The 20,207-nt window shown below is 41.2% G+C and overlaps 1 protein-coding gene across 1 annotated transcript in view; it reads left to right on the forward strand.

Annotated features, from left to right (window-relative positions):
* LOC126449168 (SAM and SH3 domain-containing protein 1-like) overlaps window positions 1–20,207 on the forward strand; it is a 438,055-nt gene that overhangs the window by 357,487 nt on the left and 60,361 nt on the right. Inside the window, exons 5-6 of the mRNA XM_050091015.1 lie at window positions 9,067–9,195; window positions 15,569–15,625. Of these exons, the coding sequence (XP_049946972.1) occupies window positions 9,067–9,195; window positions 15,569–15,625 (186 nt within the window). The remainder of the gene's footprint in view (window positions 1–9,066; window positions 9,196–15,568; window positions 15,626–20,207) is intronic.

The raw sequence follows: 20,207 nt of genomic DNA on the forward strand, positions 1-20,207 counted from the left end.
TTCAAAAATATTTCTGTTTGCTGATGACACCAGCTTGATAGTGAAGGATCTTGTGTGTAATATTGAAACAGTAACAAATAATGTAGTTCATGAAATAAGTTCGTGGCTGGTGGAAAATAATTTGATGCTAAGAGTAAGACTCAGTTTTTACAGTTTCTAACTCACAATTCAACAAGAACCGATATTTTGATCAGACAGAATAGGCATATTATAAGCGAGACGGAACAGTTCAAGTTCCTAGGCGTTCGGATAGATAGTAAGCTGTTGTGGAAAGCCCATGTCCAGGATCTTGTTCAGAAGCTAAATGCTGCTTTATTTACCATTAGAACAGTATCTGAAATAAGTGACACTTCAACACGAAAAGTAGACTACTTCGCATATTTTCATACGCTTATGTTGTATGGTATTATTTTTTGGGGTAATTCTTCTGATTCAAAAAGGGTATTTTTGGCTCAAAAACGGGCTGTTCGAGCTATATGTGGTGTAAGTTCGAGAACCTCTTGTCGACCCCTATTCAAAAATCTGGGAATTCTGACATTGCCCTCACAGTATATATTTTCTTTAATGTCGTTTGTTGTTAGCAATATTAGCCTATTCCCAAGAGTTAGCAGCTTTCACTCAGTTAATACTAGGCAGAAATCAAATCTGCATGTAGAATGCACTTCCGTGACTCTTGTGCAGAAAGGAGTGCAGTATTCTGCTGCATCCATTTTCAATAAGCTACCACAAGAGCTCCAAAATCTTAGCAGTAGCCCAAACCCTTTTAAGTCTAAACTGAAGAGTTTCCTCATGGCTCACTCCTTCTATTCTGTCGAGGAGCTCCTGGAAGAGCTAAAAAATTAAGCAAATTCCAGTGTTACATTGTTGATTTCCTTCATTTAAACCTACGACTTGTCACCTGAATATGTTTTTTTATATTTCATTTTATCTGTTTCTAATATCGTGTTATAATTTCATGTATTGACTCGTTCCATGACCATGGAGACTTCTCCATAATTTGGTCCCACGGAACAATAAATAAATAAACAAATAAATAAATGTGCTATCTTGGAACAGCATATCAACTTGCAATATTCCCTGTTGATCCAGAATTACAATTAGCATAATTTTATTTGCCAGCTGCTGGTCCCTTATCTTGTTCGGTGGTGGCGAATTATAATCTCTTCAGAATGTTGGAATATAATGACTGAATTGTCGTTAAACACGAGTACTCCGTCCATGTGATTCTTCTGATTTTTCCAGGTACACGACCAAAAGAGTCCTGGAACAGTATGTGTCTCTAAACTACTTCCGTGAAGGTGTGAGATAATAGAAAATTACACTTTTCACCTCAATAGGGAATGGTGGCTGCCGAGCTTCAGAGACTTTTCCATCGATATTCGACCAGAATCGGCTTACACCACCTATACATGGACGTGGTACCCTCCTAATAAGACGCTTTCATCTTTACATCTCATTTTGTCCTATGTGGTCTGGCAAGAACGCTTCCTGAGTCGTGCCCGCAGAAGCTTCCAGCAGTCACCCAAAGCAGCGGTTGCCATACCTTTCATATGCTGAAATAAATTGTATATTCTAAAATTGCGAATAGTTCTTTTATCATTGTTGGATACTTCTTACGAACACATTATTGCTTTTCCGTGTTCAGTATTGATAGTCACATTCAGACGGCTGCGCTACAGCGTATTTCAGTCATTCACATTACTGTTTTTAGAAAGAACACGGATACTATTCGTAGCAGGGATCGAAATTTTTACTCTGGAGCGGAGTGTGCCTTGATATAAAACTTCCTGACAGATTAAAACAGTTTCATACTGGCCATATTTAATAAAATGTCAAACAGCCGACAATGGTTATTACACGTTATATGTCGCTTCTGTCTCTCAGTTTATTCAGTGACTGCAGTTGTTTTGAAAGTCCTTGCGTCTCAGCCATTTAGCATGACCTAATCAAGCTGACGCACTGAATATAATACGGGAACTATTCATCTGAATTAACCTTTGTTCCCACGCCCAACTGCTCCATTTTCGAACTTCATTTGTCCATTTTGGTGACTGTTTGGGAATCATCAGTTTTTACGTTTCGTAACTGGTATTCATTCCGTGACTGCTGTGTTTTATCTGAATCTCATAAATAATGCAATGCTGTCATGGTGCTTTGATAAACTATCATTAAACGATAACAGTATATTAATAGTTCTCAGACAAAGAGTAGTAAGGAGTAAAACGTGACAGGTTTAAATACAATGGTTACCTCAAACTACACGACTTGGTTGTAATTTAAATGTCCGAGAAGATAGACAACACATTACTGCAAAAAAGATTATGCATGCTTTTGCTGGAAGATAAGACTGGAAACATGAAACAGATAGCAATGCGGTATGGTTCTTGGATATCGTCGGTAATTTCCTGAAGTTATTTCAACTTGGCGACAGCCTTTTCCGACTTGGTAATTGCTCCAACTGACTGAGAAATGAAGTTATGCAACGAATCATCTGTGAAGCAATTCACATACGTATTCTAAATCTGCCAACAAAAGTCTATAGCCGCGCGGGATTAGCCGAGCGGTCTCGGGCGCTGGAGTCGTGGGCTGTGCGGCTGGTCCCGGCGGAGGTTCGAGTCCTCCCTCGGGCATGGGTGTGTGTGTTTGTCCTTAGGATAATCTAGGTTAAGTAGTGTGTAAGCTTAGGGACTGATGACCTAAGCAGTTAAGTCCCATCGGATTTCACACACATTTGAACAAGTCTATCACTTGTACTTTATTCGCTAATCATTCACTCATCAACTGTTGTCAATTAGTAAAAACAGACGTTAAGTGCCACAATTAGAAAGACGGAGAAAAGGTTGTATTAAAATGTACTAGAACGCAAACTTCACTGCTTCGAAACTGCCTGGTAAGAAGGCAATTACTGGTAACCGATATCGCTAGCTTTGCCTTAAATAATGTGTATTTTATGATTCTATCACCGGAAAAATTTGCTGTTCTTCAGCATCTAATTCTAAGAAACGACGTTTCCGGTAACTCTTCAAGTAAGTGATTTATTTGCGTTTCCAGCAAACTTAAGATGTGCCTCAACGAAATCTGTGTACTGTCGATCTCCTTCATATATATATAAAATGTCTAATTGTAATGATGTAGACGGGAAGACCCATTATTGTATTGATTACATACTTCCCAACGATCATTGAAAGCAATCACGTCCGTTAAATGCCTGTAAATATGCTAAGAAGCGATTTAAAGAGGAACGAGCAGATAAAACAAATCACAGGAAAGGCAGATGACAGACTGAGATTCATTGAAATTATCTTCAGGTAGTCCGCCCGCAGAGGAGGTAGACCTGCAAAACCCACGTTCGACCGATACTGGGATATTGCTCGCCAGCTTGGGAACCGTACCATACAGGATCGATAGTGGAAATATACCATACAGGATCGATAGTGGAAATATACCATACAGGATCGATAGTGGAAATATACCATACAGGATCGATAGTGGAAATATACCATACAGGATCGATAGTGGAAATAGAGAAGATCCGAAGAAGAGCTGCGCTTTTCGTCACTGGTTCGTTGAGTAAGCGCGAAAGCGTAGCGGATATGCTTATCCAACTCCAGTGGCATACGCTCCAAGAGAGATGTTCTGCATCACGGTGAGGTTTACTGTTAAAGTTCCTAGAGTGTGTGTACCTAGAAGAATGAATCAATATATTTCTTCCTCCGCTGTTCATCTCAGGAGAAGGCCGTGAAGAGATATTCTGGCTCACTCGGAATCTCACCAACACTGGTTCCTTCCACCCACCAAATGTGGAGAAGTAACAATAGTAAATGAAGCACCTTCCACCACATAGCATGAGATGAACAGAGAAGTATGGATGTCGATGATGTCGTTCACGGATTTATTTGAAAGTTACAAGAAAAGGATCGTCTCCTACGAGAAGCGTCTCTTGTTGATTGCCCATACTACCTACGATACACACTAAACCTGTCCGTCTCCGTATCTGTTTACAGTTCTCAGTGAATCCCCCTTTCCCTTCTCTCCCCGCCCCCCTTCAATTTCTCTGTAGTGTTTGTTTTTGTGGAGCTTGCGTGACGATGGTGTGGGTACGTGTGCACGCTTATGCGTTTGCTCGTACAGAGAAGGTGTAGGGAGGGGAAGACAGGAGAACAGGTAACGACAGCTGTGTACGTAAGTGGCCCGTCGGGTGCGTCCTTTCTTGGAGAACACTTAGTTAATTACGCTCTCTCATGGAATTAAGTGCACCACGGACACGGTAATACGAGCATGTGCGCTGGTCATTAGTGTTAGCAGTTGAGTCATCGCGGGGTAAACACGGTGCTTCCGTTAGCTCTTAGCGATTTCTGCCTCTTGTCACATAAGCTTCATTTCTTGTACTTGTCGTATTGCACTTTTTAGTAGCGTGCAGAACTTATTAGCGAGGACGATAATCATACCGTGCGAATGAAATCCAGTGAGTAATGCAGCACAGTTTCTTTCGTGTCACTTGAGTTATGGGTCGTCTACATAGTTCTTCAGCTTTTCTCAAAAGCGAACCATTTTGTAGATAAATGTCTTGATTATAGCTTCAGCGCTGGCATAAGTGTGTAATATCTAAGGGGTACCATTGTGACGGGAATAATATTAATGTAGAAGAATAAATAAAATTATTTCTGAAAAACAAAAGTACTTGTTATTTTTTGAACACGCCTCGTATGTAATTTAGTGTCGCACAACTTCTATTATTATTGTTTCGTGTATCAAAAATAAATCCACCCGTCGGGGGACTTTAATTTATAAAATGTATAGATTGATGGACAGACGTACATTTTCTTCATTAAAAATTCAAGGACAAACTCATAGGTAAAATTTCGAAAATGTATTACTCCTCACGATAATCTACCGTTTCCGCAGTTTTATTATATGTTTAATACAATGGCCACCAAGAGTCTTGTCAGATACGTATAGTGCCCCATCTCCGAAGAAAATTATCGAACTCACTCTGCTATGACAAATGTCGAGAGGTGACACACAGTTCAGGCTAAATGTTGCTTTAATAAGTTCTCCATAAATGTATGCAAATTCTTCCTTCTTTTGTTCAGTATGTTATACATTGCTGTTAACTAATCAGAAATTTTTCACACGGTTTTAGCGTTTCCTCCAGCATGCGAGGCAGGTCCATGTTCAAAAAATAACGGGAACTTTCTCTTTTTAGAAAGAATTTTATTTATTCTTCTACATTAATATTACTCCCATGAAAGTTGTCCGCCTTAGATATTATACACTTATGCCTGCACTTTTTCCAATCCCCGAAACAATTCTGGATTTCGATGTTGAGATATCGTTTAGTTGCACGCAGACGGCGTTGAATTGTATGTCTGTCATCATCACAGCAAGGTCGCGCAAATCCGTCCAATCTCCCGCGTGCCGGTCGGCCGCACTCAATCTGCAGTGTGTTCGTCGCTACAAAATTGCGAACGAGCTTTTTCTTCTCCACGAGAAAGCAAGACCTCACACTTCTCCGTGAGAAGGCAGGGCCTCGCACGAGTCTGTGCACCCGAAGGGAGCTCACAAAGCTGTTGTGACTTGGCAAGACAGCCAAGCCAAGTACCGGGTGGTTATTATTAAAATGCAGCGGCTCAAGTTGGTCCAATATGTGCTGTAATTATCGTACGGTAGCGAAACTTGGTATGTATTCTAATGCGTTAATGCGGAACCGATTTACGCCGGAAAAAAATTAGTTCCAATTTTGGCCACCAGGTGCAAATCTGACGTTGTACATCATCTCGCGACGTCTCCGGTGCTCATATTGAACAAATTGTATAAGAGGCGGTTAATAATGAAACCAACATTATGCGTTGCTCACTTGTTTGACCTTTTATGCCCACATCCCGTTCCTAATCCATTACATAGGGAAACCTCTCTATACGTATTTTTGGAATCTACAGCTCCGGAATCCGTAAACTCAAGTTTCATTAACTGTTCTGAGCCGTTTTAGTAGTTTTGTATCGTTGTTGACTATATCCAGCGACACACGAGCAACTTGCATTCACCGCAGTTTATATTCGAAATGCAACAATTTAGGAAATGTCACACTTTTCATATCCAAGACAAGGGAAAAAATCCATTGCACCTGCCAACTGATATGTCACCATTATCGGCAACTTTTCTGACTGTGATTCACCGATCGTTAACAGTTATTTCTTTCACTTCTCCCCCGATTTCATCGTTTTATGATGTGCCGCTGCGTCGACGGAGCTTGTTATCTTCATGTTCACGGCATTCCTTGAAACGTTTATACCACTCGTAAACCCTTTCTCTACTGGTACCAGATCCACCAACAGCAGTAATTAACGTTTCTAAAACGTTGCTGCAACTCATTTATTTCTCATAGAAAATTTAATGAAATTGTCTGATCCATTTTTATTTAAAACGAATAATCGCCAGTAGTACCAAAACACGTGTAACCTATTTGACGGCTGACAACAGACTCAATATCTGATATGGACGTACAGATACTTTTCAGTTATTCCTAACAACAAACCAACTAAAACCTCGGACTAACACAACACGCGAAATTACAAAATTCCCATAACGTTTATAACACACTTCGTATGCTGCCTTGCAAAATAGAGAAGGCCTTTGTGTGCTTGCTGTACTGCATTCCATCCCCATACTCACCGTTCTTGCGTAGTACTTGCAAGGGAAGCATCCCAGCTTGGACAGCTAAACCCGCATAAAATATTTACATGCGGAGATGTGTGTGCTCTAGCACTTTCTAGGTCATTTCTCTGCAAAACACTGCGTTTGTGTACAAGCGATATTTGAATGTTTATCCAGAAAGAGTATTACATTAAATATACAACCACGAAAGACCACCAAATACTACTAACTTCTAGATGTATATATTTTTAGACAGTTCAGAATCTATGAAAGACGTCATGTTCATTTTGCACTATTGTAAATTGACAAACCACAAGTCTCGTTACATAGTCGATGTTTTCATCACCCGTCTTCGCTGTGTAACCCACAACCATCTGCACCGAGATGCAGAGGTATGTTAACATACGCGCGAAGGAGATCTGGTTACGAAATTGATGTTCCTGTTATATTATTTGATAATGTGATCGCTATAACTTTTAATATTCGGGCTATTGCAGTGTAGATACACCAAAAATGAGTAGCATGTAGGCAAGCTGCACTCGTGAAGAGTACTTACTGTTTCACACCGCTGTACTTGAATCACTACATTGTAACTCCAAATTCGCACTTCTGTGATTAAAGAAAGAAAGTACTGCAATACAGCAAGTTATGTTTTTGAAAATAATAACTCTGTAAGTGCTGCACCTGTTAAGACACATCTTTTCAAACTAATGTTTATGACTCTTGCCAATCTGCAGGCCATAATTGTCTGCTGCACGGTATTGTCTTTTGAGTGACTTGTGCTTCTGTAGTATCCGTAAGATTCAAACACCGATTGTACACAAATGCAGAGTTTTACAGATAATGGCCTTGATGGATGATGGCTTAGACACATCTTTGCACTTTAAAATCATTTTTATGTTTTTCCATTGAGTTTCTGCTCATTCCCTCTGTCACTGCGACATCAGTCAAAACTCACCTTCACCTTTTCTTGACGTAACTAACCAACCAACAAACTAATACCTCTTCAGTGTCATGCCAATCAGTCCAGGCCTGTCACTTGCAACTGACGGTATTTACTTCATTCCCAAATCAGATTGTGGACAATAGCGGCCGTGAACATACGAAATTATTTTTCGTTAATCAATATACAATATTTTAATCAAGATCCAGCTCCAAATACACTTTTAATTGAAAATTCCGTACAAACTGGTAAGCACAAAGTAGAACCACAGCGTATTAAAGTTATGTAATATATTTCTTTGAAAAGTCGATAAATTTTAATTAGTAAATAATAATATGCTACCATATTATCTACTTCAATAGAGTAGATGACAGATGCTAAAGAAAAATCAAATTACGCTTTAGTGAAAGAGATGAAGTACAGCAAAATCAGTTGGCTGCTATTGTCCTTAATAAGACTCATTTTTAGCATAAATGGCGAATATGTAAATTTTAGTATTTTTTCCAACTTAACCAACCAATTCCAGAAAACCTCATTTCCACCAAATCGCCCTTCTCTCCCTTAACAAAAATAACAGAAAAACAAGAAGAAGACTACGTAATGGAGTGATAATCACCGCCGTTAACGCGTATGGCTTCGGATGTGATTTGTAACTGGTCATTTTTCATCGTAAAAGCCGCCGGTAACTCATGTTTGAATTTACAGTCATTAATAAAATATTTCTACATGTCTGAACAACATAAAAACTCTACATGCCATGTGAAATACAGATGTATTATTTGGTATTTCAAATTCAAGTTTGTGCCATCTCCTACAGCATGCAATGAAATTTTGTTTCCACTTACCATTTCATTTCTGATATGTAAAACGAGTATAAAGCGACCCCAACGATGGATCTCGCGATCCATATATATTTTTCACATCTGGTATCACAGATGACATATTGTCACCACACAGAGCTTTCAAATAGCTTCTATAAAACATAAAGAAAAAGAAGAGGAAGGAAAGAAGAAGAACGCTTCTGTTTTGTTTTACTGTCTCTCTGTGTGGACTAAAATATGTAACCAAGAAATAAATTTCAAATACAACGTGACGGTGTTGCAATGTTACACTGAAGATAATTTCTTTTTACCGTCTGTCACCATACGGAGATTGTACTTGTGTTCACATATACAATTAGAATTCGTAATACGCAGTAAATAATATTGTAGCCGATTTACGATCTCTTAAACATCTACCACCTTCCCTAAAACGGAAGTTTCCTGTCATGTTCCGGCAGTGTAAACTCATCATCTTACCTAGTACGTTTGAGGAGAAGCGCAGACTCCTCGTTCCGAGAAATTAATTCTGCGGTCCAGATATGTGGAGCTATTGGCACAATTTACTCCGCGAGTTGCGGGAAATTATCAATTTAAGACGCGCAGACACGACGTGGGGGCGTCCGCTCAGCAGGGCGCGTTTCTGCCTAGGTGGGGACACCAGACAGCGTAGTGGAGAGCATGCTGCCATCTATCGTCGACCCAAGGGACTACGACCGGCTGCGATTCATGCAGATGAACGGAGGAGCGCCGAATAGCTTCGAGGAGACCATTCACAGGGTAAGTGAAACATCATACTGTATTTTAATGAAGTAGATTTAGTATTTCGAACGTATTTCTTGCATTGTTACTGTTAGTGGTATGTTAGCAAAGGCTGCGTCCTTTCAGATTCAAAACTTTCAGTATTCAGACTGACCGAGAACAACAGTTATTTTACATTGTCAATAAAGCAAAATAGCTCGTTCGTTACACATTTATTATGATATTTATAAATTGTTCATGGGGTATGCCTCGTCAGTACTGCAACAGGAGGATCATAATAACTGACAAGTTGAGGAAATCTGACTTGATGAAACAGTACAAAAATCACCACCTCCTCCTAAGCAAAATGCGATCTGTAGCGCCATTTATCGAGGTGACATGAGTACCATTACATCTGTAGACAACTTTAGTTGCCTTTTGATAACTTAAAAAAAAATCCCAGAAAATTCACTAGAAAAAACACAAATGACTAAAATTAACCGAGTACTGAAAGTCATTCTGATTTTACGGTGTGTTTTTCCTAGTTGATCATACAATGATTAAGAATATCTCTGTCTACACAAGTTTCCTTTGTTGTTTATTACGCGTGGGAGGAAGATGCGGAATTTGCTATCTTTGCTTCGCGTCTGTCTAGTTGCCTAGGAAAGGGATTAATCGAACCTGCTTTACCTCGTACTGAGGACAATGATCTTGATCATATGAAAAGGTTGCAGCAATATCTGTGGTCCACTTGAACTTCCTAGCCATCGGACTTGCCGAAGTGGTAACACCGGTTCCCGTCATATCACCGAAGTTAAGCGCTGTGGGGCTTGGCTAGCATTTGGATGGGTCACTGTACGGGTCTGCCGAGTGTTGTTGGCAAGCGAGGTGCACTCATCCTTTGTGAAGCCAATTGAAGAGCTACTCGATTGAAAACTGACAACGGCCGAGAGAGCGGTGTGCTGACCTCATGTCCTTCCGTATCCGGATCCGGTGACGCATAAGGGCTGAGGATGACGGGGCGCCCGGTCGGTATCAGTGGACCTTCAAAGCCTGTTCGGACGGTGTTTGTTTGTACTTGAACTTCCTCGCTTACCTTCTGACATAATTCAGTAGAAAATATAAATAAATAAAACAGTACAAATGGAGCACACATTTGATACAAATTGTTTCTGGGTGCTACCGTAAAACAGTTTTGTTGAGCGCAAGGTTACCAATTGACTAGCAAACACTGAAACAGCAGTGTGGTAGAACGTCTGGGCAGAGGTAGCATAGGTAAACGGGAAAGCTGGAAAGCTGGATTGCTAACCAATGCTTTCAAGAACGACTCGAAATTGTATACTGCACCTACATACCTTTATTTGGTAATGGAGCAGCTTTATTTCTAAAGCAACAGCAACTCTGTCCTCTCGGGGCAGAGAGAAACATCTGTTCGAAGAACAAGGTACTCAGTTTGCAATCTAAAAACAGTAGCAATATAAACAGTAATTTTAAAATATAATTACTAATAATAATAGTACTGTTCGTGCTAGTATCAAAGGAGGTGGTAGCAGCAGCAGCAGTGGTACAGCAGTAGTAGTTGTAGTTAGAATAGGTAATATAACATAGTAGATTTAAGGGAAAGCATTGTTAATTGGCTATGTAAAATTAGAAAATAAAGCAGGAAATGGGTTTGGTAGTAAGAACGTAGCGTCAAATGCATCCGTATTCAGTCTCATATAGTTGATATAACGCTGTAGAGTTTCGTTGTTATGCTCAATTTGTGGTATCCAGAGCAACCAGCCTATAGCGCCTACAGCAGCTGGAAGTGACTCAGTCTTGTTCTGGTACGTCTGCACAGGTACTTGTAGGTTTGTGGCCGTTCCTAGCTGTGTGGCTAGTAACATGATTTCTAAAACGATCTTGTCATCGCCGAAGACAGTGATCACCTAGGGTGGCCGCCATCTCTCATGGTGGATTCATTGCCAGATCAATGAAGGGTGCCTTTCACCGGAACGATTGGTCCCTGAAAACAGCACGGAAACATTTCTCAGGCCATTAGACTTCTCGCGCTATATTGAGCTCGTTCAACAGTGGACAGAAAGCGTCTGGTCCCAGAGGTTTCTCACGGGACGCATTGAGATTCATCCGCCCCATGAAAAAGAAGCATGACTCACTAGAGGAGAGTATAGGTAGCAGCAGTGCAGTATCGATATTGCGACAAATTCAGGTGTTTGCCGTCGACCAACTCCATTACCATAAATCATCTACTTTGGAACCCTATATTGGCTGGCTCACACGAACTCAGCAACATTTATCTTCTTCACATACGATCTCTGCAAATTGCCCAAAGGTGCCCTTCCTGCCAGTACCAGAACTACGCAACCAATAACAGACCTGTGATTTTCTGTTGGCGCCATCCAGTAACACGTCAGTAAACCATATTGTAGGACGGTATAAAAGTTAAGCAGAAGGGAACTATAACACTTTTATTACAAAATTTAAAAAGATGATTAATTATTATTTTAAATCCCCTAAGAGGGTATATCGATTTAATGTGTAGTTACAGTAGAACATCTCACGTAATCCTCAGTATCATGTGGGAACTATCAGAATTATTCAGACCGTACATAGTTCAGTATGAATGACCGTGGTACAAGTTAGAACTGTCATAAATGTCATAATAGTTGATAGTAGTAGATTGATTTGGGGTAAAAATGAAATTAATAGAATTTTAATGGCGTATCTACACGCAGCAGTTCCCGTATTTTGCTCATGTTTTAATCTTTCCAAAGATTTCTTTGTTGTCAGGAAAAGCACCAACAAATAAATAAGTGGCATAGCTTGTGCCATTTATATAACTCACCGTGGCAACTCATGTTGCTTTTCCGAGATATTCATTACAAGAGCAGAAAAATTATTTTTTATTGGAGACGTACTGAGACACAAAAAAAAATTGTCAGAAATAGTATAAAAATTACTATCTTAGTGGTGAATGTGCGCTACAGATTAGATGACGTACATAAACTTAGAGAGAATGGACAGAAGTCGATTCCATTTAGACATCTATTTTAAATCCATTAGTAAATATTTAATGTGTCTTAGGTGGGTATGTTCACACTGTTCGTGAATGTATTGCTAAGGGATATATACTGCCGTAAAAAATGCAACACCCTCAAGAACAAGGACATTTTTTTGACAAGTGAGGTAATGAGTAATTCATCATTTTAAGACTATATGGTGACAAATTCAGACTTAATGAAACACAGATGTCACAGTGAAGGGTGCACAAACAATCGTACCCATACACAGTGTACTACATTCCGACGGCAACGCAGGCATCTATTCTCACATGCAAACAGTCATAAAGGCGCCGAATGGCATCCTTCGATAGACTGTTCCTAGGATATTGCACCTTTTTTTGCATTTCGGCAAAGGTTCTTGCGGACCCCGGGGAAAGAGTAAAATCCCGCCTCATTATGTCCCATACGTGTTCAGTTGGTGATCTTGCTGGCCAGGTCACTTATTGTACACCACTAGGGGCACACTGTCACAGCATCCGCATGTGGACGTGCATTGTCCTGCTGAAAAAACACTTCTCCTTTCTTGTCGAAAAAACGGCAGCAGTACAAGCACAACAGCCTGTACAATGTACCTGGCACTGATTACTTTACCCTGCAGGAAAACCAAATGTGACCGCGATTTGCAATTGATGACCTTCCCACACCATGAAGGCTGATATGGGACCAGTGTGTCATGCACGAGTGCATTCTGGAAGAGGCAGCTCACCAGCTCTACGTCATACACTTATGCGTCCACGAGTCGCATAAAGACAAAACCTACTCTCATCGCTTAAGAAAACAGATGACCATCCCACTCTCTAGTTAACTCTTTCAAGACACCAGAGTTGCCATACTTGGTAACGTCGTGGTATCAGTGGCAACCTGTTGAGAGGCACACGTGATCTTAATCCTGCTGCAAGCAGACGGTTCCTAGTGGTCCCTCATAATACAGCAGATGTAACGGTGTTCGGTCGGTTACCGCTGCTCGCATGATGCGTCGATCTTGTCGTGCGTCTGTACATCGCGAACGTCCTGAACCTGTTCTACAAGTGTGGGAATGTTCCACAGACCACTTTCTAAAGCATGCGCAGCAATTCGTCGATGCGTCCATCTAGCGTCCCATGGGCACACATTGCGATCCCCCTCAAAAGGCTGAAGCTGTTCAACAGGAGTACATACACGTCGGTGGGGCATGGTTGTCCCCTACAATGAATGTTGCTAACATTGATCACCTCTATACTCTGCACAGTTACCATCTGCAGAGTCAAAGCAGACGGTGGACAGGCAGGCCTCGTGAGCGCAACTGATCGCCGCTGACCGTGACAAATGAATCTCTAACACTGCAATACCTCAGTACGCACATACGGGGAAAAGAAACCTAACTTTTTTTGACTTATCTATTCACATTTTAAGCACAAACCTTCAGTCTCCTTTAATGTTCTCTTCACTTGCACTAATTTACTTGTCTAATCTTTTATTCCATTGTTCAAAACGTTGCTTAAATTCTTGTTTTCGTAATGCTTGAACGCGCCTCCTCCGTTTTCTTTTCTTCACGTCAGCAACATTTGTACAACGCTTTCCTTTCATGTCTCTTTTTATTGTAGGAAACGAAAAACAAAATAAGTCAAAAAGTCGCACGCGGCAAGGTCAGGTGAGATTGGGGGGAGGGGGGGGGAGCGTATAGAAACGAAGCAGGGGTCATACAATTTTTGGTCAAGAATTGTCGTATCGGCAGAGCAGGGCAGGGCTGTGCTGTGTTAGCAAGGGCATTGTCATGATAGAAAAACTAGTCACCCTACTGCCACAAATCAGACCACTTCCACCACGCACCGTTGCACAGTTGCACAGTCCCTTCAAAACTTCCAAGCAGAAAGCTTGGTTAACAGTCTGACCTTTCAGGGCAAACTCTGAATGGACGACTCCTCTCACATAGCACCGGTTTAATGTTTGGTTTCAGCTGATGAGCTTTCTTGGGGCGAGGCGAGCTTGAAGTCTTCCACCATCTTCGTTGTTGCTTTGCTTCAGTATCGTTAAGCATAGCACCAAGATTCGTCACCTGTGATAATTTTTGAAAAAAAAAAGTTAGGATCATTTCGGGACACTTCTTCCAACGTACTGAATGCTTCCACGCGACCTAGTTTTTGTTCAGCAGTCAGCAGACGTGGCACGAATTTGGCAACCATCCTTTTCATTTCCTAACCTCCTGTCACAATTCTCTTTATAGAACTCCACGTCACTCCCAACAGCTCCAAAATTTCTTCACTGGTCCGTCGTCGATTTTTGTTGATGGCTGCACAAATGTTCGGGCCGTGAAAGAACGACGAAAACGAGGTTTATCATCATCTGACATTTTTGAAACGGGAAAACTACTCAGACACTTAAGTTTCCCCCAACGCATCGTTCTTGTACGCAGTTTTTAACATTTCAAGAATTTCTGTAGCACTTTTTCCAAACAAAAAGCAGCATATTACCACCGCACGTTGTTCACGAAAATCAGCCATTGCAAAGTAACAATAATAAGAAACAGTTGTCACTATAAACTAAGCCGAAACCAGTCCTGATCATATCAGGGACGGCGCTCGGCTTACTGACTGCAATGTTGACTCTGTGCGTTGCGAGCGGCAAAACGTGGGACTACGGAAGTTCTGCCTACAAAAAAATTAGTTCGGTTTCTTTTGGGTACCTCCTCATATTATACCCTGGTGCCACTGAACACAATCCTTGAGGGTGTTGCATTTTTTCCGGCAGTGTATAATGGACCACTGACATCTGATGGTAATGCTGGTGCAATAACACGAATGTGATTCCACAGTAACCAAGGATTTCTCATGTTTTCAGTCAGTTAAATATAATTTTTTAGCGACTATATCTGATGTATATTTCGTAAGATTTAGAAACAGATAGGACTGTTAGGAGAAAAGAGGCTGTGTATAGGCTGTTCGTACAAATGTGTTATGCAATTTTAGCATCAGCTACATGTCAGGTTTACAGTATTGTATGTTATAAATGTATGACCTTATCTCATGTAAAATCAACGAGAAGTTGGTGAAGATACGGGTTCAGGAAAAGTATAGTACAGATAAGGTAATGTTTTTAGTAGTTGTTGCTAGGCCTCGTTTTCAGCATAATACATCGAGTAGCTCTCGTACTACGGTCAATCCATGTACCGGTAATCAGTTATTCTTCAGAAACGAATTTATGCAGTTACCTTAGATGACACGCAAACAGGTAGGTACATCATATATACCGGTACTTTCGGTGGAACAGTTAACTGATAAATGCCAAGCAAATTCATTTTCTTTCTCTATAGATCGCTGAGTTCATGCTCACATTGCAATCACACTCACTAACGCTTTTGTTTCTCCACACAGCTGAAAGTGCAAGAAGTCCTGAAGAAGAGAGAGCGCTTCCACAAGGAGCACGAGGAGGTCAGTTGAGAACATCACTTGCTTCAGTGGCTGTCTTCGAAGCTTTTAGTGCATCGCTGTTACTTCCCATTTCTTCCACTATTTAGCGAAATACAAAATACGTTCGAACTCGAAAAACAGTATTTTTAGAACATTTGTGTTGTGTAGAAGTTACCATAGTGATGAGCTTTCTGTTGTGTGTAAGCATGCTTTGTATCTGTTGTTTAAAAAAACCGCTTATATTTTGTTCTGCATGTACATGTCAAACGGAATCGCTGACAATGACTGTAGAATAGTTAGTAATTAGTTTCTGGAGGGGGTAAAACACTTCGAGAAAACGCCATGGTAAAATATTGCAGTATCATTTTTTTATGTGAATGTGAACTGCCTTTCGCCTTCTACATCCTTGGACGGCCATCTACGGGCTTCACTTGGGAGCTGTCATTAGTTCAGGAATTTCTTTCCCAGCTACCCTTCTTTTGAAGGACGTTTAAAATATTGTAACCACTTTTTCACTAGTAATCTCTTAGTGTGGATTCTTCTACATGCGACGGCTCAGTTTTAACTTTACAGTAGAAAGTCATACAGACACAATTTTCCCCGCTCGCCCCCCCCCCCCCTTCCTCATCATGCGCCCCCCCCCCCCCGTCCACCATCATCCTTCCCCTTTCCCCATTTGTACGTTTGTATTGCTTACAGGGACTCTCTATTAGCGCATTTAGTCACACTGGCATTCAGTCTAAGATACCATATATTTTCGAGAGCGATGTTCATTTGAAATTTCAAATATGTGTAGATTCTGAAAAGACTGGAATAATTAAAAGACAACTACTATGTTTCTTATTTTTTTGTCCACTTATCTATTTCTGTTGTCGCCATAAGGGAACAAATGTGCAAAGACATGTACGAGTTGTATGCAAATTATAATATCTTAAAGTGTGTTGTTGTAATCTTGACGTACTACTCTACCAAGTAGTTGAAAATTAGTTTTTGTCCCAATATAGCCTCCTTGAATAAGAACAGGTTTTACACTACGTCGGCGGCATCCCTGCACGGTGGCTGTGCACGCTTCTTTAGGGGCTGTTGGGCCCACTAGAAAACTGCTGATGCACGTGCAGCCCGACTGAAGAGCCAGTGAGAGCATCCTTCACCGTTGGAAAAAGCCAAAAATCTGGAGCATTTGCTGGTTTGGGATTCTCAAAGCCCCGATCTGAAACACACCGCCGGCTGGAGTGGCCGAGCGGTTCTAGGCGCTACAGTCTGGAACCGCGCGACCTCTACGGTCGCAGGTTCGAATCCTACCTCGGGCATGGATGTGTGTGATGTCCTTAGGTTAGTTAGGTTTCAGTAGTTCTAAGTTCTAGGGGACTGATGACCCCAGAAGTTAAGTCCCATAGTGCTCGGAGCCATTTGAACAATTTTTTTGAACCACACCGAACATCTTAGGAATAACCCAGAGTCGGTCCTGTTCCAGAGCAATTCACGGAATAACCCACAATACTTGTGGGCACTCTCAATGCACCAGTGCATCATCGTATATTACATTCTTTAACAATAGCGAAACTAGATATTAGGTGCAGTTAATTACGTAGTTGGCATTTTCATGCCAAGTAGAAGTGGCCACTCGATGATTTTTGGACGTATAGCATTCCCTATCGGTCATACGTCATCGGCATTTAACCGTTAACGTTTGATGTAGGTGCGTAGTCATTTTGCCAGGAAGGTTGATCTACACTAAACGTTCGCACCCCATCGATAGATCGATGACCACAAGAATACTGTATTCTCAGTGGCTCAACTACTTCTTAGAAGCAAACTCAAAAAGTGATCGTGTATCGTAAGTCTTTCATACCCTTAGCCATTCTACCATTCTTGAGAAAAAAGGAAATATTTTGGTCGCAGCTCCATCAAGTAGGCCACTTTTATAATTCGCCAAAAGATGGTGACGGTAGACTCTTGAATCTTCATCGTATGGCTAGCACCTCCCGTCGGGTGGACCGTTCGCCAGGTACTGGTCTTTCGAGTTGACGCCACTTCGGCGACCTGCGCGTCGATTGGAATGAAATGATAAAGATTAGGACAACACAACACCCAGCCCCTGGGCGGAGAAAATCTCCGACCCAGCTGGGAATCGAACCCGGGTCCTTAGGACTGACATTCTGTCGCAGCCTGCTGAGAATTGGGGAACTCTCTTACTATATTCAATGGCATTTTTTTGAAGCTGCGCGATTTTAAGAATGACCCTGCTCCCGTCGGTGTATAATAATCAAGAAAAATTTGTTGCCCATATGCTCGTCAAGTGAAGAGCTTTCTGAAGAAACAGTTGGTGAAAAATTTGTCCGTTCTCGTTGAACAGTGAATACAGGGTTATGTCGCGGTATCTGTAGATGTTTGAGGGAGAGGATGAGGAGAAAGTCCCAGAAAGTTCTGCAGATATTTATACACGTCTCTGTGTCAGTGCACTGTTACGTATGAAGCACACTGTGCAAGTGCTAAAATAAAAATGGTACTAGCTTGCTATCCATGGTACTACCAAACTTAATTCATTTCTCCTTTCTTCACTTTCTAAAAATGAATTTAAAACTGAAGAGTCGAAGATGTACAGTGCAGGAAACTCAAGGAGAAACGCAGACAACACGAAACAGTTGAAGAATAATTCGAGGATAAGTTTCAACGTGGTGTTTAATAACTCTTCATAACAATGAATTTGCTACTGGGTGAAAATATTGCGAGTATTACGTAACAGGATGCGATGATTCCGATTTTGCAATCGTAAATGTTGTAGGACGTCTGGTTTAAACTTATAGCTGAAAGTTATATGATAAAAGCCTGTACATGGCTTAATATGTAGCTGCATTAACGAGCCATGTTCGATGTACGATTGTGTGTGTGTGTGTGTGTGTGTGTGTGTGTGTGTGTGTGTGTGTGTGTGTGTGTGTGTGTGTGTATACACGCGTGTGTTCTCAAGGATACTCTGTTTTATGCGTCTGTGGAAAGATAAGTGTGCAGTAGTGAAAACAAACAGGCAGACTTGGACAAGTTCTAACTCGTCCGCGAACTACAGCATGCAGGCAGGATTCAACATGTTTAATAAAATTAGTTCCCGTCAGTTTCTCCTGTTCGTCCATCAGTCTGATTCGGAGGTGTCTAGAGAATAGTTCGTGCTAGTGTGGCTCTGTGTTTTATTAATCAACAGTAGCAGTAACATGCATTTAAGTGATTTCGGATAAGACGATTCGGTAATACGGTATATGATAATTCAGTAAACGAAAAATGAATAGGCGCAGTTGTGTAAATTGCCCAGACTGATTTTGTTACCTTTGTGGCAAGGATAGGACGTCTGACCAGCGCAAGAACATGACCAGAAAGCTACGTTTAGCTTACAAACATTACTTCAGATGTGAAATCGGAGATAAAAAAAATACTTGGCTCCTCATCTCTGTTGCATCATGTGTTAACTCTGGCCTAACCCAGTAACGGTAAGTGAAGTCGAATGCGGGAGCAGAAAAATCACCACTCGGATTTCTATTTCTACTTTATCAACATATACGTGTACAGCTAAAAGAACAAGTAAAAAATCATGTATCCGGATTGTCAGTCTGCTCTGAAGCCTGTGGTGCATACTATAGGTTACCCAGTATCAATTCCTCCTGCATCCGATGCAATGAACAACGGAGGAAGTGATACTGAAGGTAGTGACAGTGACGCAGGAGCTACAGAATACACGACTGATCCCCACAGTGACATTAAAAAGTCACTTTTGATCAACCAAGCCGAACTGGACGACCAGGTTCGCGATTTGTCCTTGTCGAAAGAAAAGTCTGAACTGTTGGGTTCCAGACTGAAGGAGTGGAACTTATTCGAGAGAGGTGCTACAGTTACGCGCTTTTGAGATCGCCACAAGAAAATGCGGGCATACTATGCTGTTGAAAGCGGTATTTGCTTCCGCCATGACGTAACAGTGCTCATAAAGAAACTAGATAACAAAGACGTAGCAGAAGTTTGGAGACTTTTTATTGACTCTAGCTCAAGTAGTCTCAAAACTGCACTACTACACAATGGCAACCAGAAACCGTCAATTCCTATTGCTCGTGCCATGAGCATGAAGGAAACGCACGAAACAATGAACACTGTCTTGATGCTGATTAAGTACTTAGAGCATAATTGGAATATCTGCGCCGATCTGAACGTTGTAGCCCTTCTGTTAGAAATGCAGACAGGGTATATAAAGCACATGTGCTTTCTTTGCTTGTGGAGTAGTCAAGGTGACAAGAATCACTATATAGTGAAAAATTGGTCACCCAGAAATTAACCTGTAGGCGCACAGCACAGCGTTCATGTGCCTCTTGTGGATCGCTATAAGATTTACTTACCTCCTCTCCATATCAAACCGGGTCTTATGAAACAGTTTGTTGCAGCGGTGGCTAAAACAAATCGTAGTTTTCAGTACCTACAAGACAAAAAGGCAAGTTTGGAAAGATGAAAACTAACGCAAGATTGAAAGCTGAAGTCTTCGTCGGACCAGAAACACGAAAACTGATTCGAGATCCACAGTTCAGATTGGTGCTCACGGAACGAGAACTATCAGCTACGGACACATTTG

The sequence above is a fragment of the Schistocerca serialis genome, chromosome 1, assembly GCF_023864345.2.
Source record: "Schistocerca serialis cubense isolate TAMUIC-IGC-003099 chromosome 1, iqSchSeri2.2, whole genome shotgun sequence".
Classification (NCBI taxonomy): Eukaryota; Metazoa; Arthropoda; class Insecta; order Orthoptera; family Acrididae; genus Schistocerca; species Schistocerca serialis.